The sequence below is a fragment of the Poeciliopsis prolifica genome, unplaced genomic scaffold, assembly GCF_027474105.1.
Source record: "Poeciliopsis prolifica strain line A6 unplaced genomic scaffold, Auburn_PproV2 SCAFFOLD024, whole genome shotgun sequence".
NCBI lineage: Eukaryota > Metazoa > Chordata > Actinopteri > Cyprinodontiformes > Poeciliidae > Poeciliopsis > Poeciliopsis prolifica.
Genome location: NW_026562399.1, coordinates 6,763,339 through 6,789,486, shown reverse-complemented (window position 1 = coordinate 6,789,486; position 26,148 = coordinate 6,763,339). Strand labels below are relative to the sequence as shown.

Sequence of the window (26,148 nt, the reverse complement as noted above, 5' to 3'; positions counted from 1 at the left end):
CGATGGAGGCATGAGAGAATCAGAGGGAGAAAAGCACTTTAAGTCAGATAACAAACCAGCCGTGTACGTTTTCGTGTGTACGAAGGAAAAACTAGCTGGATCTAACGAGTGGAATCTGATCTACGTTTTCAAATAAAGTCATTTTTGAACAACTGTGTGTTTATATGCAGGTGAGTGAGGGTGAATATTCAGACAGGCAGGTGAGGTGTGTATACCAACACGCACAGGGGGGGAAGAGACTCCATGAAGCAGGCTGCAGGCCAGAGGAGGGGGAGGCTGAGGCAGAGGAGTCACAGTCAAAGGCAGCAAATTAAGTCATGCTCAAAACAAACCAGCAAACATTATAAACAACGCAGTGAAGCAGCGCCGAGCAAACAGTGCGACATTCAACACATCAGTGGGTGCTTTCACACTGAATCTGCAGTAAGCTGTTCATGTAGGTACAGCAGAGGAGGAGGGTCAGACTAAGAGAGTCATAAAATTACCAGAAAAAAGTTGTTTTAAAAGTTCTGCTGCTGCTGCTGATTTGATACTGCCGTGTTAAAAGATTATGTCCTAAAACGACACTAAAGATGCTCAACATTCCTTATTTTAATCTTTCATTATTTTTTGTGCAGGAGACCTAAAATTACTACTACATTCAAATATTACAACCTTATTGTCACATGACTTTTTTCTTGTATGATTATGACTTTACTCTGGTAATACAACTTTATTTTAATATTACAACTTTAATCTCCTATATGACTTTTTTTGTGTAATTTTGACAAGTCTGGTAATAGGACTTTTTCTCGTATTACAACTTTTTCCCATATTATCACCACTACTCTGATAATGTCATAACTTTTCTGTCATTATTACAACTTTTTTTCTAACATTATTACAACATTTTTCTTGTATTATTATTATTATATTTTTCCTGCATTATTACGACATTTTTCTCATTCTTACGGCTTTACTCTCATAATGAGCTTATTCTCATAATATCACTTTGTTCTCATATTATTTTGACTTCAACTGTTGTATAACTTTATTCCCGTTATATTATAACTTAATTCTCGTACGGCTTTTTTCTTCCTATATTATGACTTATTTCTTGTAATATGACTTCATTCTCGTATTTTTTTTCTTAGCCTAATACTCTGTTGTATCTCGGACATAAAGCTATGACTAAAATGAAAAAAAAAATAAATAAATGAAAGCAACTTTTAAAGTATGCAAATGATGCAACTGACCTGTGACTATTTTATGGCAAAACAATTGCAAAAATCAAACAGGTTCTGAAACAGTTAAAAGCAGGAACCCAAGGAGGGAAAGAAGGGAGCTGTGGGTGTGCACGGCGACGGCTAAAAAGCAAAGCAGCAGTCCGGTTTAGTTGAAGTGGATGAGGTTAGTAAAACCAGATAACCTAACCTCTAGAAGGCCAGTTAACCACTGATGATATTCCTCGAACCTCATTAGCTGGAGAACTTGGAGTGTTTTCAGTTCCATTTCATCATTCCCTAACGTCTTAGAGGGTCTGTGGTGGTTTGGATTCAGTCACCCACCATAAAGCCCAGTGGATGGTTGTGACAGTGAGTCACAGTCATGGATTTGGAAGGTAGGAGGCAGATTTATAAAACACACTGAGCTTTGATCATGAATGGGTTTGGCACTTTGATGGCGCTCTCTTCCATTTTAGGTCGATCTAATGCTAAACAGCTGCAGCTGATGGTGGGGTCGGGGGGAGTGCCAAGGACAGTGGGTCTGTTTGTTCTCGATACAACGATCTGCACGGATTTCCTACATCTGAGTCACTCTGATGTGATAAGACGGCTGTTTATGCTCTATAATGTTGTCAGTGGAGATCGATTTATTATTAAGGAAACCTCAAGCCCTCCCTGAAGCCCCCAGTCCACAACGGATGCAGAGCTGCGGCAGTACCTGGTTTTGGCACAGAGTTGGTCATGGACTGTGGCACTTTATCGTTTATGAGCTCCACACACTCGCTGGGAAAGAAGCCAACCTGAAGGGAGGGAAGCGAAGAGAGAGCTGGAGTTAGATAGAGAACATGAGGACTGGAAACACAAGAGAACTCATTTCATGGGCAGCTCATCTGTTTCAATCAGTTCCCATTCAGTCATCAGCCGTTACTCTGGTAATCTGCAGGTTTTTAAGTTTAGTGGGCGGAGTGTTACACGGTAAACATATAAGATCATAATGATTCAGTGCAAAAGAAGACATACTGTTAACAGGTGGGACAGGGAAGTTGCTTCCCTTCAACCATCTGTCGTCAATCAGGTCTGACGTTAAAAAAAAACTTCATTAGATCCAGATTTTAAAGATGTGTTTTTACATAAGAGAAGAGATGATCAAAATAACAGACATTTTATCTTGACCGGCTCTGATCAGTGAGCTGCAGGAAGCTCTTACGTATTGTTAATTTATCGCATTGTTTATCATTTATCGTGATAAAATATTGTTTAAAGAATTTTGATCTATCCCTGTCACGACAAATCCCAATTATTAAAAATTCATGTTCCATGACAACATCAACGAATGTCAATAAATGTGAAAATATAATTAAATACAGTTACTGTGTGCAGTTTAGTGATACAAATCACATTTTCTTTATGTGACTAGTGTCCTAAAGAAGAATATGACAAAAAAAAGGAAAAAAACAAAGAGAAGCAGAACAAGAAATTGTTCTTATCATCACTTTTTACATTTTCAGAATAGTGTATGTATATATATATATATATATATATATATATATATATATATATATATATATATATATATATATATATATATATATATATAGAATCCATCAACATCAGAATCCATCAACAGGATTCTGAGAGCCTTCATTGCAAACTCGATGAGGCTGTGGAAAACCACCCTTGAAGCCAACTGCAAACCACTTGCACAAGTGTCCATCAAATGTGGCATATACCAAGGAGATGCTCTGTCCCGCTACTGTTCTGCATAGGCCTGAACCCGCTCAGCCAATTATCAACAAGACTGGCTACGGATACCGACTCAAAAATGGGGCCAACATCAGTCACCTCCTCTACATGGATGACATCAAGCTGTATGCCAAGAGTGAGCGAGACATCGACTCACTGATCCACACCACCAGGATCTACAGCACTGACATTGGGATGTCATTCGGACTAGAGAAGTGTGGTCGGCTGATCACAAAGAGGGGGAAGGTCATCCACACAGAAGGGGTCTCACTCCCACAAGGAACAATAGCAGACATAGAGGACAGTTACAAATACCTAGGTATACCACAAGCAAATGGCAACCTCGATGAGGCCACAAGGAAAGGAGCCACAGCTAAATACCTCCAACGAATAAGGCAAGTCCTGAGAAGCCAGCTCAATGGCAAGAACAAAATCCGTGCGATAAACAGCTACGCCCTGCCAGTAATCAGATACCCTGCTGGAATAATTAGCTGGCCAAAGGAGGATAAAAGCCACAGATATTAAGACTAGAAAGCTACTAACCATGCATGGAGGGTTCCATCCCAAATCCAGCACCCTGAGACTGTACACGAGCCGCAAGGACGGAGGCAGAGGACTAGTGAGTGTGAGAACCACTGTCCAGGACGAAACAACTAAGATCCATAAATACATCAGGGACAAAGCCTCAACAGACAATGTGCTCAGTGAATGTCTCAGACAACAGGGAACGGAGGTTGAGGTGCCAGAGATACCATCATGGGAGGACAAACCCCTACATGGGATGTACCACCAGCAAATAACCCAAGTGGCTGATATCAGTAAATCCTACCAATGGCTGGAAAAAGCTGGACTCAAGGACAGCACAGAGGCCCTCATCCTGGCCGCTCAGGAACAGGCCCTAAACACCAGAGCAATAGAGGCCCAGATCTACCACACCAGACAAGACCCAAGGTGTAGGTTGTGCAAGGAGGCCCCTGAGACAGTCCAGCACATCACAGCAGGGTGCAAGATACTGGCAGGGAAAGCGTACATGGAACGACATAACCAAGTGGCAGGCATAGTACAGAAACATCTGTGCAGAATATGGACTGGAAACCCCAAGATCAAAATGGAAAACACCCCCAAGGTGGTGGAGAACGCCAGAGCTAAGATCCTGTGGGACTTCCAGATCCAGACAGACAGAATGGTAATGGCGAACCAACCAGACATTGTCGTAGTGGATAAACATCAGAGGAAAGCCGTTGTGGTAGATGTAGCAATACCAAGTGATTGCAACATCAGGAAAAAGGAGCACGAGAAACTGGAGAAATACCAGGGCCTCAGGGAAGAACTGGAGAGGGCCTGGAAGGTGAAGACCACAGTGGTGCCTGTGGTCATCGGGGCCCTCGGGCAGTAACCCCCAAACTGGAGCAGTGGCTACAACAGATCCCAGGAACAACATCAGACATCTCAGTCCAGAAATGTGCAGTCCTTGGCACAGCCAAGATACTGCAGGACCCTCAAGCTCCCAGGCCTCTGGTAGAGGACCCGAGCTCAGAGGATAAGAACCACCCGCGGTGGGTGAGAAGGGAATTTTATATATATATATATATGGGAACCTGAACCTGTTCAAACTGATATTTTTATTTTTTTGGGGAGTTTACAAAAGCATGCAGCACAGTTTACATTAGATTTGTTAAACTGCAGGTGTGACTATCTAGTCAATTATGCAGCAGGTCATTGTTCATGTAAGTCAGGCCGGAGCAACACCTGTTTCAGTGCATTTCAGACATGAACAGAGAGCTTGGTGATACTGTCACAGGAGAAACAGGTGCACCGGTAATCTCTCCAAAGCCTCACACAAGGCGGATTTGTTTCTTGCTTTGTCTTCTTCTTCTTCTTTTTAATCAAAAATTTACTTTGAAACGCAATGCTTCTTTCTTGTCTCCCAAAATCCTCGAGCTTTTAAGCCTGAGGCACAGACTGAAAGTGAATGTGGATTCTTTTGATTTCTGCCATGTGGTCTGAGAAGTACCTGAAAGCCATGCTTGCCCCTCCACCAGGTGGTGTCCTCCTTCGGGGGCATGTCAATCACAGAGACGATGTCCCCAACCTGCACAGAGCAACAGACAAGAAGGGGATCAACACTGTGAAGATATAAACATCTTTTCAGTTCCTATTAATGCTTGCTGTCATCTTTCCCTCTCTGTTCTCATGCTCAACTAAATCCAGGGTTAGAGAAGCATTTCTTCTTGAGATTCTGCAGGTCCACAGAAACAGAAGCTTCAAGACAAGTCGTGTGTTTAAATATTTAATCAATCTTATCAAATCAGCAGAACACTAGATGTAGAACTAGTTTACTGATGCTATCAGTTAGTTTTTTTTGATCATTTATTTATTTAATTCATTTACAGTTTTGCATGCTACATACTCGCAAACAAAATTTTTGAATGAAAAGGAGTAGCTTGAAGAAAATAATTTCACCAATTCTCTCAAAAGTCAATACACCATCAACATCAACCAACCATCCACACAGATACATCTTTAAACACATAACAGAAAATGCATATCTACAAAGGTAATAAAGAAAAACAAACTGTTGGTTTACGAATAATTTTGATCGTCACCTCAAACGACAGCTCATCTGAGGCCTGAGCGATGTAGCGCTTAATGACGTGAGCTGCAGCGATAGCCGGCACGTTGATGGAGGACTCTTCATGAACCAGCAGATGATTCCCCTTATTATCCACCTGGTTAAAACACACACACACCTTTCTTTAGGTTCAACAGTTACAGATTTTTAAAATATATTCCTGAGGCCTGTCGAAATTAAAATTTATGCTCACTTTCACATTTACAGTGCACTAGATCATCAGGAATATCAACTTCTGGGCCAGATACTAACAGATAGTGATCGTGGTTTCTGTTACTCTATCTACTTTTAAAAAGCTGATCCCAGCTTCTCAGTGAGGTTATGAGACCCCATAACATCAGGCTGCAGTAGCATCAGGCTGCAGCAGCATCAGGCTGCAGCAGCATCAGTTGATCGCCAACCTGTGCCTGAAGTGGTGGAAGAAGTAGCTATTGAACAATGTTTTGATCCCACTCTTTTTTTCCTGGCAGAATTGTTCACTTGAATGACCCAGCAGGGAAACTACACCATCTGTTTTTTTCTGTTGATAAAACAATTTTCCAGATCTCCAAAATTATCAGAAGGCAAATTTATTGGAATAACTAGATTTGCAGTCCTTTATGTCTGTTCACAGACATAAAGGGTCTCTGGTGTTTTCTGATGCATCCTGAAACTTTCTGTGAATTAAACCTCTCATGATAGAAACTACTTTATGAAGTGGCACGTTCTTAGAGGTCGAGCCCTTCCATGTGGTTTCAAAAAGACTTTCTCAGCTTCACATTGGCTTCACTTCACACTGTGATATACAGCTTCACATTGTATATCCCTTATATAAAAGCGATATACAGGGACACAGAATGTTCTCTTTGTAATGAATAAATAAGAGTCTAATCCTTGTTGACATCACACAAACCAAAGCAGAAAGGTTTTGGCCATGACTGGAATAACATTTCAGAAACAATCTAAAGGTAAACCTTTAAGACAAGGCAGAGTTACCTCCATCCATGTGAGGGCAGGGCCACAGTTAATCTTGTTGTCAGCGATGGACGAGAGTCGGGAGAGGTACGCCAACAACATCTGGGAAACCGACTGGAGATGGAAGAGAACAGCTGATTATTTCACCGTCCCTGTCGCCTAGGTAACGACCACTACTGCGTGATAAACGCTTCAGCTGAAATGGGTGACCGGCTCGGTGCGAAAGGTGCTTCCTCTCAAGGTGCAGCAAACTGTTGGTCCTACAGGTCTCTAACCAGAAGGTTGCCAAGTTGCAATCGCAACTATTAATGCAGATTCACTCATTTGAACTTGCAATTTTCACTTTTATGCAAATATGACCAATCATCTACAAGTTTTTTTGTATTTCCTTTTCTCTGACCAATCACTGAAACAGAATATTGACCAATCCCCTCGGACCTCTTTGTTAATTTAATTTCCTGTTTCATGACGTCTGTTGAAAGGCGAACCTGCGAGATTAAGGCACGTGTGATGCTAAGCGGCAGCATTACAGCGTAGCAATTTCAACTCTTTTTGTGAAAAGATTGGAGGTTCAGGCGCTTTTATATTTACAGTGAAACGCTGATGTAAAAGCACGAGTCTCCCTGACCAGAGGCCGTTCCCAGCACGCTGTAAATGAGACGCTTTTCTCAGAATTCAACACAATCACAAACAGCGTCACTGGCTCAGACTGTGTGCAGAAACAAGGAATCTGACTTTGGGTTTCAAGCGCCAATAGGATGCAGGCAAAGTTTAAAAACATAATTAAGGGAATAAACTAAGAATAAAGGAACAACATGTACTTATCTACTTATCTACAACATGAAAGAAAACGATTGTTGTGACAGTGCAGAAATGCTTATTTCGCCTTCCAGTAGAGCAGCTGACTACTCAGGGTGTGAGTGTGTGTTCAACAGAAACTGTCTCTGTCGCGACTGGGTTGTTTTTAGCTGTAAAGAAATTGAAGTCACACATGAACATGTGTTGTAAGAGAGGTTTTATCTGAGAAGTTCTAATCTGGCTCAAAGTGGAGCTGAGATGCGTGAAGAAAAATGAAGAACTTGTGAGAGTAAGAAGGTATAAAAGAGTTTAACTTTCACTTCAGGGTTCATTTCAATTGGAGGAAGTGGGCTGTGACATGGAGTCATTCGTTTTTTAACCTGAACACGCGTCTTTTTCTACAACACCACACCAAACCGAAAGATGGATCCGACGAGCTCACCTCTGATTGGTCAGTCAGACTGTCCAATCGGGGCAGCTCAGGCAGCTGGGAGAAGCGCCGGTCGTAGATGCAGAGATGCAGGTGTTTGTCCAGGACACGAAAATCCTCATAGCTGCGCTTCACAATCCAGCTCCGGCCCTTCAGGAACAGAACACACACACGCACGCACACACAGCAGTTCTTATGCTAATGAAGACGATGATCCATGGCGTTACAAGAAAAACACAGTCAAGGCAAAATCTGAGTTCAACAATATTTTGTGTTTCAGGATCTAAAAATAATAAAGAATCTGTTGACAATCACTGTAACTTTGACCTCTGGTCTCAAATTGCTGCGCACCGTGTGTGTAGTGGCTCCCGACTCCAGCCGTGATTCTGCCCCAAACTCTTGAACCGACCTTTCAACCTCATATCAGGGTTGCAGTCATACTTATTGCTAGTGCACCTTTAGCCGCTACACTTTGTCCTTGATTTTCCACTGACATGCTTGTAAAAACCATTTTTAACTCGAACCTACAAAATATTGAACTTTTACTGAAGATAAAGTGGGTTTTCATTAGCTGTAAATTATCTGAAAAAACAAAGAATTTGTAAAAAGTATTCACTTCCAAGCAGTACCTTGTGATACCAGCACCACTCACACTGATATTGCAGTGAAGACACAATTTATCTACATTGTGCAGTAGTAACCATTTTTATCAAATATACGGCAACAGCTGATCCTCAATATATAGTCTATCTATTCAACCTCTGCTACAGCTAGTCAGACAACAACTGCTGGACTTGGCCCTGTAGATCTAAAACATCTAGATTGGAGGATCTGGTTGGTCACAGAAGGATCTGAAGATGACGCAGCCTCTCCACAGAACCACACCGTTGTCACCATTCAGTTCTTTTCTGTTGTAGAAGTCTCATACCTCAAACAGCTCACGCTCTCTAGTGGAAGTTTGTACTGGGATTCAGGAATTGTCTTCACAAATAAAGAACATTAGGAGTGGCTCAGATTAGGCGCAAACCCAGAGTTCCTTCCTCAAATCCCCTCCATTCAGTTTAACCTATTTCTAGGCAAAACAAAACCAGGATTTCAGAGATTTGTTCCGTTTGATCCTGTCAAAGAACCCCAAACCCCCATGCAGGCAAACTCGAGGTAGAAAATGTCCTCTTGCTTTGATTTGCTAAAGAAGTATCTATTTGAAGTGAACCCAGAACTTGTGGGACTGGAGCTGCAGAACGCAGCCCAGCCGACTGATCCTGGTGCCGTTTTAAAAATGTTGGCAGGGAGAGACGCCACAGGGAGGACTCTGTGGGCTTTTCTGCTCCACTTTTGAGACGGTGCTCCTGCTTACTCCTCCTTTTTTGGGTTTGTGGCACTCGACCCGTCTCTCTGCGCTACTTCCTCTATTAAGGGCTCAGAGTGCTCGACTCAAGGCCATGTTTATGCAGGACGTTTTCTCCTCTTTTCCAAATAGAACTGGGGCAGATTTACAGGTTTTCCAAGGGCTGCAAGGAGTTGAATAAATAAGGAATGATGTATGATACCTGAACAGAATGTGATGACGATCAGTAGCTGAATAAACACCAGCGCATTTGTGAATTAGTAGGATGTGTGTACAAAACATGGCCAATATTCTGCTGTCAAAATGACTATTTAGCTATTTCTGTGTTTCCGATTGAGAAACAGAATCAAAATCACAAGTGAATGAGTTTGTTCATTAAAAAAAAGAATCCTCCAACTTCTTCCTGTCGTCGTTGTCTTCTTCTTCGTGGTTTGCACCAGCGGCAATATCCGGTTGCTGATCATGCGGCTTGTAAAACTGCATCACAGTTTGCCGATAAAATGCTTTCGGCAAAACATTTTGTCAAAAACCGAGAATTTACTTGAAACGTCAAATTGTGCAATCCAGTAGAAGCGCAGCTAGTGTCAGGTCTGCAGTCTTACCTGGCAGTAGATATGAACCAAGTACACCAGCTCTTTGGACTCGTAACCGTTCCGTGTCACTTCACACTGCTCATCTCCCAGGGTCAGCTGAAAGATCAGACATGCACACAGGTGGAAACGTTACACGTCTCCATCTGAACAATAAAGATTCAGATCACAAGAACTGGATCATTTAGAGCCACACAATGTTCAACAGATCTGAAACTACGAACCTGGATTTAATCGATATACAGAAGGCAGTAAATGATCTTATTACAGTGTTTGTGATGGTATTTCAGTTTATCTGGTAAGAAATACCTGCTGATCTCAGGATACACCACTACTGGTTGAAGACTACGCTGATCTTTAGGCTGTACTTAAATAGTTTGGTCTCAGTTTGTCATCAGTTTTCTGATCTTCAAAACGCCTGACATGCCGATTTTGGCTGATACCGATTTTTTTTTTGCCAGAAAAGTTGCTCAAAATATAAGCAAAACCAAATTATCATACTGCACGCTAGCGGACCCTAGAAAATGGCTCCAAATCTTAAAAGCAGCTGATATGGTGGCAACAGATCATACTGCCAGACGGCTCCACTTTGTGCCCAAAAGAGTTGGGTAGAAAATTTCAAAATAATGTTTAAACTATTATAATTGGTAATGTATGAGTGAAGTATAAATTTCAAATTTTTCTAAACAAGAAAACTTTGAAGGGTAACTGGGTGGTCAGTAGCAAGTCTGTGAGTTTGATCCCACTTTCCCGTCCTACTCTTTCATACTCTGTTAGCCCTGCGTCCAGGAGTTTATTGGCAGGACACTGAACGTCATGTTGTCCACCAATCTGCTGGTGGATGCTCATCATTTTGCCTCTTTGCCCTTTCTAGTTTAAATTATTTTGTACTGTCACACCAGTCAAAACATCCTAAAGCCGTCTGGTGCAGGATGTTTCAGACCAACTCAAAAAATTTACAAAACTGATCGTGTAAATTGAGTGAACTGAGCTGCGACTGTATCATCATAAGGTGTAATTTTTTAAAAAAATACTCACATTCACAATGAATGTAAGTAGGATTTAAAACTAAGTTTTGAGAGAAAATACAGTTTAATAAAATGGTGAAATTGGAGCATTTCTGTGACTAATTACAACTCTTCATCTGTGAAAACTACCTGATGAAATAAACTAACATAAAGTGCTTGAAGTACAGGGGGATGAAATGAATAAAATGTGAATGCTTGAAATGAAAGCACATATTAGCGAGGGGTTGAATTGACCCAGATCCTCTGCATGTCAGTGTGTGTGTGCGCGCGTGAACGACTGCATGCGACTGGACAAGCTGCATCTAAATGCAGTCCATTTACTATTAACGTTGTGTGAATCTGTGTTTGTGTGTGCTGGGGGTAGAAGCGGGAGAGGTTCCAAAGTGAGTGAAGGAAAAAGACATCTGTGTGTTTGTGCTCTCATTTGAGCAAACCTCAATCAGACGCAGTTGTCTATGGTAGATGTGCAATGAATAGAGCCTTCACATAACAACAATAATGTCCTTTCTGTGGTCTTTCTCTGCTTTCTGACACCATAGCATGACAGCAATGAGCCAATTATCTCAGTTTTACATACATGACTGAAAGTCTTCCTGTTTTCAGAGAAAATAGTGAAGCAGCAACAGAAATGGCCCGATAGTTGTGAGACATTTAAGAAAATCTGACCACATCTGTCCTTAATTTCATCAGAATGAATGTTGGGTTTGAATGGAAATAAAGAGAAGAAGTCATCGCGATGTGGAGACACTGCTACGTTGCTTCTCCAGAAGCTTATACTGACCCACCTAAACATCATGTCCCACCTGGACCAATCTGAGGACAAACACAAGATTGTCATACCGAGATGCAGAAAATAAAAGTTAAAAAGCATAAAAAGAGCATCAAAGACCTTAAGTGACAACCAATAGCCTATATTTGAGGCCCTGTTCCACTGTCACCCATGTAAGGACTGGTACAGACCCAACACTGTACCAGTCCTAAAGTTAGTCCTCTGTGTTACCCTCTTGGACCCCCTATGCTGTGGCTGGACGACCAGAAGCTGAAAATATATCTTTCTCCACTCCGTGAACGTCTCATAGGTGATACCAGATTGCCAAAACCAATCAGTCCTCAGTGTGAACATTGTATACAAGATAGTGGGTCCAGAAATGCTGGCAGAGAGGCTCCAGAATTATTTAATCTTTAATCCTTTTCAGACAATGTTTCCACCATAAACATTAACTGCACGTTGAATGAAGCTGACCAGCAGAGATTGAGGAGGTTAGCGGCTAACAAAGTAGCATTCCTCCACCAAGGGATCTTCCATAAGGTGCACACACAGTGCATGTGTCCAGATCTCAATTCAGGCAGGCGGGATGAATGGATTCAGGGTTTTACCTACGAACAAAGATGCAGTGGGTCATCTTCAGCAACAGATTCTGCTGATGCACATATTTCTCCAACCAGACGGACAGTGGGGGGTCGATACAAGACCTTGGTTCTGAGCTACTGTCCTCCATTTGATTTGTGTCACATCACCCTCCCTCTGCAGTCCTGCTTTACACTTTACAACTCGATGTTCATGTTATTTACACAGAATCCTGACCAAGTGTAGCTCACAGAATAAAAGGATGATCTGAAACATTAAAAGATTAATAAAATCATGTTTTATAGCGTCTCTGTTTTCACAAAGGGAACACCACCGTCCGTAAATAATGACTGCTTACAACAAAAAGACCTGGTGCTGTTCTTAAATCTAATATTTAAAAAAAGCCAGGCTTGGCAGAACAATGCTCTACAAAAACAAACCGTCAGAGATCATAAAAGAAAATTTGGATTAGTGCATGTTTGGCTTATTCTTTATGAACCACCTATGGAAGTGCTTCATGCAGCCTAAACAGAGAAAGCTCAGAAGCATTTTGAACATCATCTCTGACTTTTAGGTCAACTATGCTGACAAGAGTTTTTGAAAGCAGAAACTCTAGGGGAAAAATAAATGCTATTTTAAAGAAGTGCAATTTTAACCATCAAAAATGCAAAATATAATTTTGAATCTCTAGGACATTTAGGTATTTGCATAGAGAGAAACATGAACAGCAAATCAACCATTTTGCCAACAGCTCCAGCCATTTTTGAAAATGTGGTTTTCAAAAATGGCAACAGTCTCCATCAATAGAGACTGTTGGGACTGTTTCCCACCAATAAATAAGTCAACCATCTGTCCAAATTACAGCAGATATCGTTGAACTCAAGGCAAACACACTTCCAACTCCAGGTCTTCGATTTTCATCTGCTGAAACAGCATTAAGAGAGATTTTTGCAAGGAAGCCTGCAGAAATGTCCTGCAGCTTTGAAGGTCCTAGTGACCTCCATCATTCGTAAATGGAAGACATTTGGAACCACCAAGATAAACTAAACTCACCAAAAAGGGAAGAAAGGTCTTAAAAAGGGAAATGACCAAGAACCCAATGGTCATTCTGTTCGAGCTCCACAATTGCTCCGTGGAGTAACTTTACCAAAAGACAGCTGCAGGATTCTCACATTATTAGGATTAAAATTCTCCGGTCTGATAGAACAAAGGTTGAACTTACTGACATTAATGCCAGGAGTCATGTTCAGAAGAAATCTGACACCAGCAACCAGACACTTTATCAGAGGAAGCACAAGCACGCTAGCTTTTGAAAAGGAAACTATTGATGACATGACGGCATTTCATTCAGGCTGCTACTTGATTAGCAAGCTAACAGAGGATAAGGCCACAAAACTGATGTTTTATCTTCTGACCTTTCAACATCACTCTGTCTCAGAAAACTCAGAATTTGGAAATGTTCTGAGTCTTTTGGCGATCTTACAGTTGAAGTAAAGGTCTTCAGTCTCTGGGGACTTTCTAAAGTTAACATGCCAACTGCTAGCATAAGATGCTAACCTTTCATCCTCGTTTCTCTCTACGTTACCAGAAATGGCAAACCTGATTTTTTTATGTCTAGCATGAATGATAATGTAAAAAAAAAAAAAAGCCCCAGAATTTCAATATTATTTGTTTGTTAAAGGATCAGCTGAAACCCAGCAGGTTAAAGGTTTCCAAAAACTGGACATCAATAACGAGCAGCTTTAGTTATGGAATGCTAAGAAGAAAAACAGCATACAAAATAGAAGATAGAAAATGTGGTTTTCAAAAATAACTGTTCAGAGACAATTAGAATATCCTATGACTATAATAATACAGTTCCTGAAACATTTAGGAAGGCTAATGGCCTCTGTGGACTCCGGTAGTTCAAGTTGCACATCTGGAAACAGAATTAAATCACCACAAACCTCTTTGGGTTAACAATAACTTCACATCCTTATTGCTTTCTCAGGATATTCTCTCAAACCTTTTCATCAATGTTTACATTTCGAGAAGAAATTGATAAGTATTTAAATACTTATCAATTTAAATACCATTTAAATTCATCTGTTTCAGCAGATGAAATCTTAGCCAAGTTCATAAATGGTAATGAAGAACAACTGACTGCTCAAAGTGCTAATGAAGTTGTTTTAAAGCTAAACACAGCTGTTTATTATTCTGTTGAGCAAAGATCTGCAGAATGCCACCAAATTTCTCCACCTCACAGTTTCACACTTTTTTATCCTCACAGATGAGAGAGCCCACTGAATTGCATCAGACTTGTGTAATAAGAAAAGAATTTGGATTTTTCTGATGTGATTTTTAGTGGGAAAAAAAAAGAAAAAAAAGCCAAGCGGTTCCTACACTTTCTGCAGGCCGACAATAACCTGCATGAACAACCAAAGGGCAAAGCCGCAAACACAAACATCTGCCACACTTACTGCAGGTCGAGTCAGGTTGCAGTCCTAGCGGGTGCTCATTCCCTTCAAAGTCAACACTTTCACACTCGGTTTGATCGCTCTTGTCGCTCCAGCACCATTCCCACTGCGTCTTTCTCTACAGAGAGGACGGACATGAAGGAGCCTTGTTTTCCCGCAGCAGGGTCCGACTGTCAGCTCTGCGCTCTCTTTCCCGTTACAGTGCAGGCTCTCCTAGCGTGCGATTCAGAGACAGCAGCTGGTGTTGGAGGGCGACCGCCGGTGGAGCGGTTTGCTGGATTCCTCAGTGGGACAGCTTTCATCTACTCCATTTTCCCCTCTTCTCCATCCAACCATTGTGGTACCCCATCCTCATTTTTATTTTTTTCTTTAAACGTTCACCTTCTAGCTGGCGTCCTCTCTCTGATGGCTCGCACCCAGCACAAGTTTGACACCCAATCTGCTCGGCAGCAGCGAAGAAGAGGTTACACGTACTCGAGAGAAAAAAGAAAGAGGAAATGTTTTTGTTTAGTTTTGTTCCCGGCTGACCTGACCGTCTGCTTTCTGTGTCCCTCTGCCACATGCAATTCACTCGCTTTTTCTACCCCCCCCCCCCATGTCTCTGACATGCTGGCTAACCCCTCCCACTCCTCCCCCTTCAACCCTTCTCCGGTTTGTGTGTTCGCAGGACAAAGAACGATGGAGGTAGAAAAAGCGAGAGACTCCAAAAAGAAGCAGGGGACATGAAGGGAGGGGGTGCTTTCTGTCCTTCCACATCTGCAGACCAGGGACTACCTTTTTAATTACTGAGACTTTACATAACCTCAGTTTCAGCTGCCTTTGCAGACTCCAAGAGAGCAGGCTGCTGCAAAAAATAACCATGGAGACAAACATCCACAGAATATATGACCTCAGCAGCCCTTTGCTCTGGTCACAGTCCAACATCTCAACCAATTACAAGCAAGATCACAAGGAGCAACTGCAGACTTGCAGCTGAATAATCACCATCATGATATCAGAGCAGGTAATGTAAGCAAAGAACTCCTTGGATGCAATATGGAGTAGATTGTTGGATTTGAGCCTGCATTCTGAATCTTTGCAGTAACGGCACAAACACAGTAAAGTTGAAACGATTAATCGCAATAACTGATTATCAAGATAATCTTCAACTGATTTGGTAATCAACTAATCATTAACTGAAGTACACAGACTAAAAAAAAAGCCATTTGCTTAAAGAAAGAACATACTCTGAGCAGATATTTTGCTATATTAATAAAAAATATAATCGACAGATCAGCCCTACACTGTACTGATGTTAAGTCAAGCAGAAAGACCGGAGCTTTTCCCAACGGTCAAAGTATTTGTTTAGCTGCACACACATCCTTTGTTACAAATGATGAAGCATTTACTGAAGGAATGTTAAATTATTTTCATCTTTTAATGTATATATAATGCAAAAGAGGCTTGAGTGGCCAATTTGATTAATCGATTGTCAGAGTAACTGATACAATAAACGATGACTTAAATGGCTCATTAGATACATCCTTAGAGTCCACTGAAGGAAGTTTTTGTAGGTTTGTTTTGGCAAAGTTATACAAAACGATACCCGTGTTCTTTGCTCTGTGGCATCAGTCAATATTAGTCATAGTAAAACATGATAAAACTGGACGGAAATAAACAACGGATATTTATTTCCTTGTTGCTGTTTGGTTCTGGAGGGGTAATGGAGGAGGTTGGTCTTGTGGTATTTGTTTATATCATGTGGCAGTGATACAGGACAGAATTATGGGGAGTTTTTTCAAGATGTCAAAAGGCTAGTGAAATATATATAAAATATTGGCAAATATCAGTCAGTCATAATGGCGATACAGTTAATACCGGATATCGACAATGGTCCACATTTTCATATTGCGACCCAAATCTAGATGTAAAATTTCACCTCAGAGCTATTTTACTAAAGGACCAATGTAGAGCTAAAAAAATATAGGCAAACAAAATAGCTCTAAAACAGGATGCATGGGAAGCCATTCCCACGAGTTCTTATGTCATCATAACTTTACATATTCAGTGGGTAGGATGAGTCATACGGTGTCAGTGTCAACAATTTATTTATAATCGCATCTTAACCTTCTGAGTCATAATCGAACCAACACACCAAGAGCCTAAAGATTCCCACCATAACTGTATACTAATATGGATACATACAATGTTTGTGATCCTAAATCTTGAACACTTTCTGCCATTCACTCTACAGATGGCGATTTAAAATCCAACAGGGAAAATGAGAAACATTGAGACGAGACTTAGAAATAAACAAAAGTTCATTATTCAACTAATCAAGATAAACATTGATAGATTCAACAACCAAATGAATTTTAAGTCCAAGACAATACAAATGCTGCGTTTTTATGCAAAATGTGTGCAAAGAGTTGATATTCCACCTCAATTGCAATGTTTCCATTAATTAATGGATGTGATTATGATTAAAATCACACAGGAACATCTGTATTCACGCAACAAGTCATTAAAACATACATCCTCCAACAACTTCCTGACAGCCTCTTCATCATTTCCACCTGTAGTAACATCTGGTTGTTGATCACATAACTCGTGCGATCAAACGTTTCCATTGGAGTTCAATAGAGGATTAGGTTCATTTAACTGATAATTAAAGACTTTTTGGAAGAAACAAGAAAAAATAAACTGAGCTTTTATCTAGTTTATATTTCCCAATGAACAGTTTCAGGTAAACCATCTTTAATTAAATGTTCTTTTCGTCTTCATAAAACATTTAGTAAAGTCTTAAATCACAAGAAACTTTTAAAACATTCTTAAAAAATTTCTTTTTAAAAAATTAGATGAGGAATATTAGCCTTGTTTGACATGAATGGCACAGCATTGGTCTCGGTACGATAATTTATGGTCCGATGTATTCAGGAGAACTTTTCCACTGCCAGCTGGACTCTGATTGTGCAAACGGGTTTTAACTCAACCGTCTAACGTGGCATCATACGAAAGCCAGGACAAAGTGACTCAGTAATGTCTTCTGCTTGTTTCAGTGATGGTTTACTGTCCTCCAATAAATAAACTGTATTGTGTGACGCCAGTAGCTCCACCATAACCGTAGCATACTGCTCACCAACTTGTCTCCACTGCAGCAGCTCAAGAGGCTTTACACTTCTGCCTCAATCCTGACATTACTTTCGCTGTATGCTCATCCATCTACACACAGCGGGTTGTGTAAACTGCCTGAATGCTAAGAAAACTCTCATCTCCTCCAGAAGAATTTTTAAAGCTCCATACTTTAGTCCTGAAATTTATTTTAAATTTACACCAGCAAACCATCCCAGCTGGTCTGCACTTCAGTCTCTGAAACCCCAAGATCTCCGCCTGCAACCCAACATGTGCAGTGGAAAACAGGCATAGTGACAGCACTTGTTGCCGGGCCAACACAAGCTGTGCATTACCATTAGCTGAGATTTCGCTCACCCCAGCTGCCCCGGCACAGCTTTGAATCTCACTACTATACGTCTGCTTATGAAAATCAAATGATAATCCAGTGATGACCCAGTTTATTCAGCCCACTGCTGAATAAACACAAGGCACAAGGCAGGTTGGAGAGGACGCGCTCTGATGATGTCCAGGAAACCTAATACCCAAGCTGCTAATGGGTGCAAAATAAACTGTCTTAACTAGAGATAAGAATGCACATTTAAAACTAAATCTACTTTTCTAAACTTTTACAAGAAAAAACACTCAAATGTTTGTACTGATTTGGGATTTACTTGCAAAGAACCCTTTAAGAGTACAGTCCAAGTTGGGATTTGTGATGCATTTTTTCTTAGCAAAAAGTTCCTATGCAGTCTGGAAAATTATGGAGTTTGATTCAGGACTGGTTAGAAATTCTGGCAGCTTGCTGGAGATCTCAATGAAGGAGAGGTTCTACCTCGTCTCCAATAGATTCACGGGGAGATGGATTTTTACGATTTATAACACCAAACACCGTTAATTGAAAATTCTTAAAGCAGTGTAAAGTATCAAATCCATAATCGTCTCTCTGTTTTAAAACAGTTAAGTCTACAGCAACTCCTTACACACAAAAATATGTTGTCACCTCTCCTTTTAGCAGGAAGGCTAAAAGAAAAACAAAACAATTAAGGGCATTTTTATATCAGTTTCTCCCCATCCGTAGCGCTCTGAGTGAAACAGGTTGACAGACAAGTACTGGAGTGTCTGATGGTCACAACAAGTAAAGCTTACTGGTCACAGACACACAGTGGACAGCAGGAACAGTAGCTAGCACAGCTTGTCAAATTGCTCAGACTAGTTAGCATGACCACCGATGAACTGCTTTTCTGCAACAGTAAGTAGCTTCTCCATCATTGACACATTTAGCAGCAAGTACATGAGGATGATTGGGAGAGGTAAGGCCCTCCCAGTCATCATTCGGCCAACTTGACTCAGCAGCAGTGCATTTCTTCAGACAACAGTAGAAATTCAGAGACAAAATCAATCTTGTCACAGACTGTCTTATAGCAAACCGTTACGACATGCTGACAATTTTAATAAATATGTGAAACATGTTTTTTTTTTAATAAAAGTTACATACATCAGCTTTAAGCAATCTACTTTTCTGCATGTAGATTAAAAGTTTGTCTTTGGGTTGAAGAAGTCAATTAGAAAATATTTACTACAAAAAATTTCTTGTGAACACACCATGGGGCTTGAGTGTAACGCTGTGTGGAAGGCAGTTTGCAGTACGGAGAATAATGGTGGCAGTTTGTCAGATTGCAGAAGAGCAGAGCAGGCGGCGGTAGAATCAGGCTGCCTGCAGGCCTTTGCTGCAGTGAATGGGAGCTGCAGAAGGAAGTGTGAAGGGGCTATATCTAAAATCATTACTTAAGCTATAAAAATGGATTGGGTATAGGGCTCGGGAGTGCAATGGAATCTAAGCGGAGCGAAGTTGCTGAAAGCGGGGTGAGATCATAGCTTGGAGCAGGGACACAAAATAAATCTGATTACTGAGGTGTGCATACACAGCTCTGTGTAAGGATAGCTGGAGCACAATCTAACACAGATTAACCTTTGTTGCAAAGGGAACTGAGTGGGGCTGAAATGGATTTCCACCTAAGTGCAAAGAGTATACAGTCAATATGTGCATCCTGATAATTCAGGCCATTCTGCACACTGTTGTACCCATCCATTATTATCCTATTGTGTCAGATAAAGCACAAAAAAAAAATAATAATAAATTAAAAATAAAAACTTTAAATGTAATTTTCTTGACCCACAAATCATGTTGATGAGTCAGGTAAAGCAGAGTAGCGGCCTTCCAGATGACTTATCAGCCCCCTGAAGTGCAGTTCCTCCAAGCAGCCGGCTCAGCAGTTAAAACATTCCAACATTTAAGCACGTTTCCCACCGGAGCTGGTGGTAATAAATCAGTCTACTCAGGCTGCAAACGTTACAAAGGAGACAGAGCAAACGGAATGGAGTGAGCAGCTCATGCTTATTGTTGATTGACTAAACACCGTCATGGAATAAACTCCTAAAACCCAGGAACAGAGGTTTGTGTAGAACAGATGTCATAAACTGAAAAACATCAACGCTGAGCCCGTTTTCATCGACCACAACAGTGCCTAATGAGTGCTGGGTTTTGTGCTGCTTTGTCCGCAGTGGAGCTTTAAGAACCTTTCAACAATGACTATGAGGCACAAAGAACGAGCTCTGGCCAAGCTTTTGTTTTCCCCCACTGAGAGCTGAATGACTAATAGTTACGTCACTCCCAGGCCTCTGGATGGACATGTGACACGTGGTTCAACATGAGAGAACGAGGCTCTCAAGAAACAAAATCCCACCAATAACTCCAGATATTAATATCTATAGCTGCAAAATCAGATTCTTCGTTCTTTTTTTGAAGGCTGATATCTGTTTGCTATGAAGAGGTATTAAACATAATGAAAGGGGTCCCACTAGGGGGGGGTCTTCCACAAATGCAAATAATGGCTGAAGATGTATAAAATGGACTTTATGTTACAAATCAGAAGGTAGAAGACATGTTAGCTGTACATGAAAAGAAGAGTGAGGGGGTTGTGAGTGCCAGTCTTCATTACATGGATGGCTGCTTCTGTACACGCAACCTGCTGCTCTGGCTGACCGACACCCGTTCTGACCGCTGCACTGCGGTCAACATGAGGGGAAACTCAACCACAGCTGTTAACTCCGTCATAATTATTGTTTTCTGTCGGCTTGAATTCCAACCCCTTTGTTCTCACGCATTAAAGATTTAATATCTCAGCCAATTATGTTCTTGGAATCACATGAGGTTGTTAATAAGTGTCAAAATATCTCCCACTGATGACACCATGGTCTTTACAGCTTTCTTCATATTTTAGAGAGTCAGGCCCCTTAATAGGGGCAGAGCAATGTCCCTATTAAGATTGTCTGTGAAACATTAAATATTACAATAGGTAATGAATAAAAATACCATAAATAGTTCTATATTTTTTCGGCAGACACGTTCAATGTCATTTACTCGTGATCCGACAGTTGATTGGATATCGGTGAGCGATAGCCAATTTTCCTTAATAAGCTAGACAGATAAGTCTCTGTTCAATAAATCCATCAGGCTTGTTAAAGGCATCAGCTCAACAAAGTCCATAAATAATGATTTAAAAAAATAGGTACATAAGCATGAATGCATAATTGGGAAAAATTTTTTATCCGCTTTATTTTCTATTGAATTTAAACAGGATTTGGGTCCATCAAGGAACTTACCCTATCCTTTTGTTAGCAGTTAACTTCAGCTATGGATTTAAAAGCTATTTTAAGTAAATTTGATGGTCTATGTTGTGGCTCTTAAGAAAATTGGAATTGGCTGTTCAGCCCTGGAAGAAAATCAGTAATCAGACTCAGTCAGAAAAAAACTGATGGGCCGGACTGCAAATGATCAGAACTGATTTCATTTCAGAAAATGTGAATGTAAAGTAGTTCATATTTCTTCTCCCAGGATCTTATAAAAGTGAGGATGCAAAGCAAAATTCTCTCAATATTCTCATCTGTGGACAAGTCAGGACTACAGGCTGGCTCGGCAGAGCAAACAGTGAATGAATGGACCAGATTACAAGGTAGCGTCCATTAGTAATAAAATGTTTGAAAGCTTTGAGCTCTGTGTGCCATCGGCAACAGGACGGGAAAAATGTCCGGCTGCAGATTTGCTGCGTGGAAGAGCAGAGCCGACTGGCAAGGAGAGATGTTACTGAAGTCAATAAAGTTATTGTGAGGAGGCCTATCAGCAGGTTTAATGCAGTCCCAGGCCTGGAAGAGTGACAGGAAGCTGAGCATATTAGCCGGAGTGTTGTCACTGCTCCAGGTCGACGAAACAAGAGCAGGGAGGATTCCTATGGAGCTCTAAAGGACATGTTTATGGATAATATTCTTAGAATCTTAAAGAAGAAAACATTTCCGGTGAGAAAATTTATTTAGTGTTTCTGCTAAACACGTTAATTTTGCAGTAATAAATCATTTAGATATTACCGCATGAAAAATTGTAATGCAATTAATCTCCTTTGTCATCGCTTACATCCAAATGTTCCAGCCTGAATCTTTGTGGTACGCCTGTGAATCTGACGCACACGCAACACAGGTTTTTCTTATATTAATACATTGGTTGAATTTATTTTCAGAAAGAAGCTAGGAGACTTTAACTAGGTCTCTGACATGCTGCAAGACTAAGCTGCAGCATCAATGTACTGTCGGTCTAGAAGCATTAACAATTGCACAATGCAACACACATGTGCAGTGAGAGTGAGAGTGCACTTTACCTCCAACCGCATGTGAAATAACATGTTTACAACTCAATAAGGCGGCCACACTGGGAGTGGGAGCGGGCCCTGCTAAGATGACAGGACTGCAGTATGCAATTTACTCCAGGAGTGCAGCTGCAGGTAAATGCAAAAATTACACTGGAGAAAACCGGCTCCAATCAGTTCAAGATTTTACAATTACTGCTGCAGCTGGAGAAAAGATTACACGACAGGAAGAATAAAATTTATAATAACAAAAAAAAACTGAGCAAAGCTGAAAGCAGTAGATCAGAGAAGGAGGGAATACCACAAAATGTTGCACTGCTTAGTATTTAGTAACACAAGAAAAACCTGCAAAAGCATTCACAACTCTGAATCTTTCCACATTAGCTCATGTTACAACCACAGGTTGTTTCTATTATACTGGGGTTTTATGACAGAACTGTATTATGAGCTACATGCAATCATCATGTATTTCAGAAACAAAAAAAAAACAAGACCAGCAGCTGGAACTGCAGTAGGAGGAGGTTTCACCACGCATCGATTCAAGGGGATTCAACTCTGTCAAAAGGCAAACCTCAGATTTCATCAGATTTGTATTTTGAAAAATCTGCAACAAACAATCCATCAATTATTCAGATGATTCATTGATTAATTGGAGAAACAAATAGGAACATATTGAAGATTTTTTATGTGACAATTTAAGCCTTTTTAGACAATATTAGAAATTTGTTAGAAGAGGTAAATAAACAAATAATTCAGCTTCTTTTGAAAATCTTCTTGTTTTTAAACAAGAAGATTTTATTGCCAAAAATACAACATTGTGTACATTTGGTCATCTACAGATTAATTTTTGCATTAGCCAATTAATAATTGGAAAGCAAAAGGTACTTCAGGTGTTTTTTTGGTGTGCTTTTTTGCATAGTTTGAACCAACAAAGTTAAAACTGTTACCTGAGTAGATATGGGTAGAACATATTTACAATTTTTTATTTATTTATTTTTTATCTTAAAAGCTAAATATATATTTTTTTGTTGAGTTTTGTCTCAATTACTGCTTTGAGAATGTTGTTTTTCAGCAAATATCCTTTTTATTAAAGTCTGTATACTTACTGTACATAATTACTAATTTAGTAAATTTGATTAATCGCTTCACCCCGACGGACTTGTTCCTTCCAGTTATGAGGCATTTTGTACTAGAATATGAACAACATTAATGTTCTTGGTTTCAACCTGAAACCAAATGTGGAAAAGTTGAATACTTTTGAAGCCACTTTAACTGCAACCAAAACAAAGTTCTAAGTTGAATGTAAAAAGAGCTTTCCATGGAAGTATTGCTCTGACTCATAGCTCTTCTGATTACTTATTTTTTCAGACAGAAATAATATTTTTTTAAAAAAATCTTCCAACAAAGGGGCCAAAACCCAAAGCTGAGGTAAAGTCTAAACGCCGTCCAGGACAGATCTCACATCAAGTCTGAAAGTCTTGACTCAGAGTGAAAATACTAAAGTGGATTTTACAGCTGAAAAGTATGTCCAAAGTCCACTCTGGCCTTTTCGGATGATTTATTTTCTTTCAGTCGTTCAGCTTTGACGGCTGGCGGAAGAAACTGAACCCTGAAAATCAAACTTCACCACTGCGTCCTGGAGGCTGATCAGCAGCCATGTTTTTATCCAGCAGAGGAGTTGAGCTGTTCGTGTCATGTCATCACTCCAAAAACACACAGCTTCAGTTATCAGGCATTTAACCAAGCTAATGTGTTTGGTTGGAGAAATATTAGATATGAAACACAGAAACTAACCAACAAGACAGAGTGTTTAATCTTTTTTTACAGACTCGAGCTTCCGTTTGCTCATCAGGGAGGCAAATTGACAACGTAGTAAAGCAAAGACGCACAGATACATGACAGCAGTTTTGCTGGTGTGGAGACGACCAATCAGCAGCCACAGCTGGGACACTAACAGGAACACCAGTTACACCCTGCAGCTCTAACATCTTCACACAGCAATGAATGACCTGCAGCCACTTTCCTCTCCTGCTTTACTGCACATAATCTAGCCCACTGCTGACCCCTACTGGTTTGTTAAAGTAATGACAATACAGCAGGAAATGGTTCGAATCTCAGTGGTGTGATCAGTCAGTATATGGCTGATAGATTCAGATAAAAAGAAAACACTTTCACACTGAAAGGAGCGGCGTTGGGACAGAGAACTAGGGCATGCTCTCAATATCTGTCACTGTTTTTTTTGTTTTTTTTTTGGCTTTCTCTGTCAGAGCTGGAAAAAGAAACAATCCCAGGATGCACTTTGTTAAGGCTGGAGAACAACAGCTAATTTTAAAAGACTAAGCCGTTCCTTTTTTACCTCCTGAATGCTAACATGGAATTAGTCGACAACGGATGTTATCCTATTCTGCCCTATTTTACATGCAGCGTTCCAAATGCATCACGGATGTCCTCTTACAGCTCTAAATATGACATCAGAGCTGCAGCACAAACAGTGGAGAACAGAAAAATAAAAAGAGATAATAGCCCATAATACACAAGGAAACATTAAAAGCTGAAGAATGATCTAAACTAAACAGATGAAAGTGTTTCTTGGAAGAACCAAGGCCAGGAACAAAACAGATACCACCAGAACACAATATCATTCATGTCCAGGTTATAAGAAACACTTAAACCCTTTTGAGTCACTTCCCATTAACGAAGCAAAAGAATCAGAGATAAAAGAAGCAGTGTACAGCAGACGGAAACGCTCAACAATCCAGAAACCAAAACAGAACCAGCATGAGTAACACCCACTATTCATCAGTAAGGACATATGCAATCAGAAGAGTCACAAGCATGGTGAAGAAATTCCAATGGAAGTGTTAGGACTGTACCTGGATTGTTCCAAAATCAACATTTTCATAGTGGAAGTGGGCACACTCGGCCAGTTTTGGGAAGTGTCCCTTGGTGAAGGAAAGTCTGGAAACACAACAGAAATACGGATTGTTTAGATACAGAACGGCCATGGTAACAAGGGATGAGGTGTTCCTCAAGGCTCTGTACCAGTGGCACAAGTTCTTTTATAAGTCAGTGTTACTGGTACAGCTTTACATCTCTCTGTTGATGACAAAATTTACTGTAGCCATTTTCTCAACTTTAAGCTGGCAGAAATCTTGGGGAGAAATTAGTAGTCTTCCAAGCTATAATGTCCAAACAGTACAATTTGATTTTATCTTTAAGTAGCTTGGTAGAACTCAACTTTTCTTCTGAGCGTTGCATCAAAGATCTGTTGAAACACTCAAATTAAAACACTGGTTCTTTTACAGAAATGAGTTATACTTTTAATTTATTGTGAAAAAGCCATGCAAGAAATTAGTTCTTTCCAGATGGTGGACAAAGATATAATAGAGCACACATCCAGGAAAATATATAACCCGTGCATGTGGGTGTGTGATTACTCACTTCTTGACATTTTTGACCTTCATGCTGGCCGTACTGCTGCTGCTGGAGCGCATGAGGGGCTCTGCCCTTAGCTCAGGAATCTCTGCACTACGAGCCTGAAAAAGAAAATAAAAAGTTCAAACTAGCAGAAGCACAAATATTAGCGATATGTGTGCATGAACATTTATCTGGTACAGACATACTACAGCTGCGAGACACGGTCTACACTTTTCTAGTGAATTGTGTGCAAGGTGCAGATTCAGATCCAATGAGATTATTGAAACAATGATTTGTTGAGGGAGTCGGTTGGCACGGATCATCCGCTACTTCCATATGTACGCTCAGTTAACACAGGAGGTCAAGAGGTCAGCTGTAGAGGCCGTGGAAGTTACTTCTGTAAACTCTG

General features: G+C 40.5%; 1 protein-coding gene across 1 annotated transcript in view; it reads right to left on the bottom strand.

The window, feature by feature from the left end:
* The window catches only part of LOC129370586 (rho GTPase-activating protein 32-like), an 88,663-nt gene that overhangs the window by 23,748 nt on the left and 38,767 nt on the right, over window positions 1-26,148 (bottom strand). Inside the window, 9 exon segments of the mRNA XM_055046666.1 lie at window positions 226-276; window positions 1,924-2,005; window positions 4,963-5,040; window positions 5,555-5,677; window positions 6,556-6,648; window positions 7,775-7,912; window positions 9,713-9,799; window positions 25,196-25,280; window positions 25,764-25,858. Coding sequence (XP_054902641.1) covers window positions 226-276; window positions 1,924-2,005; window positions 4,963-5,040; window positions 5,555-5,677; window positions 6,556-6,648; window positions 7,775-7,912; window positions 9,713-9,799; window positions 25,196-25,280; window positions 25,764-25,858 — 832 coding nt within the window.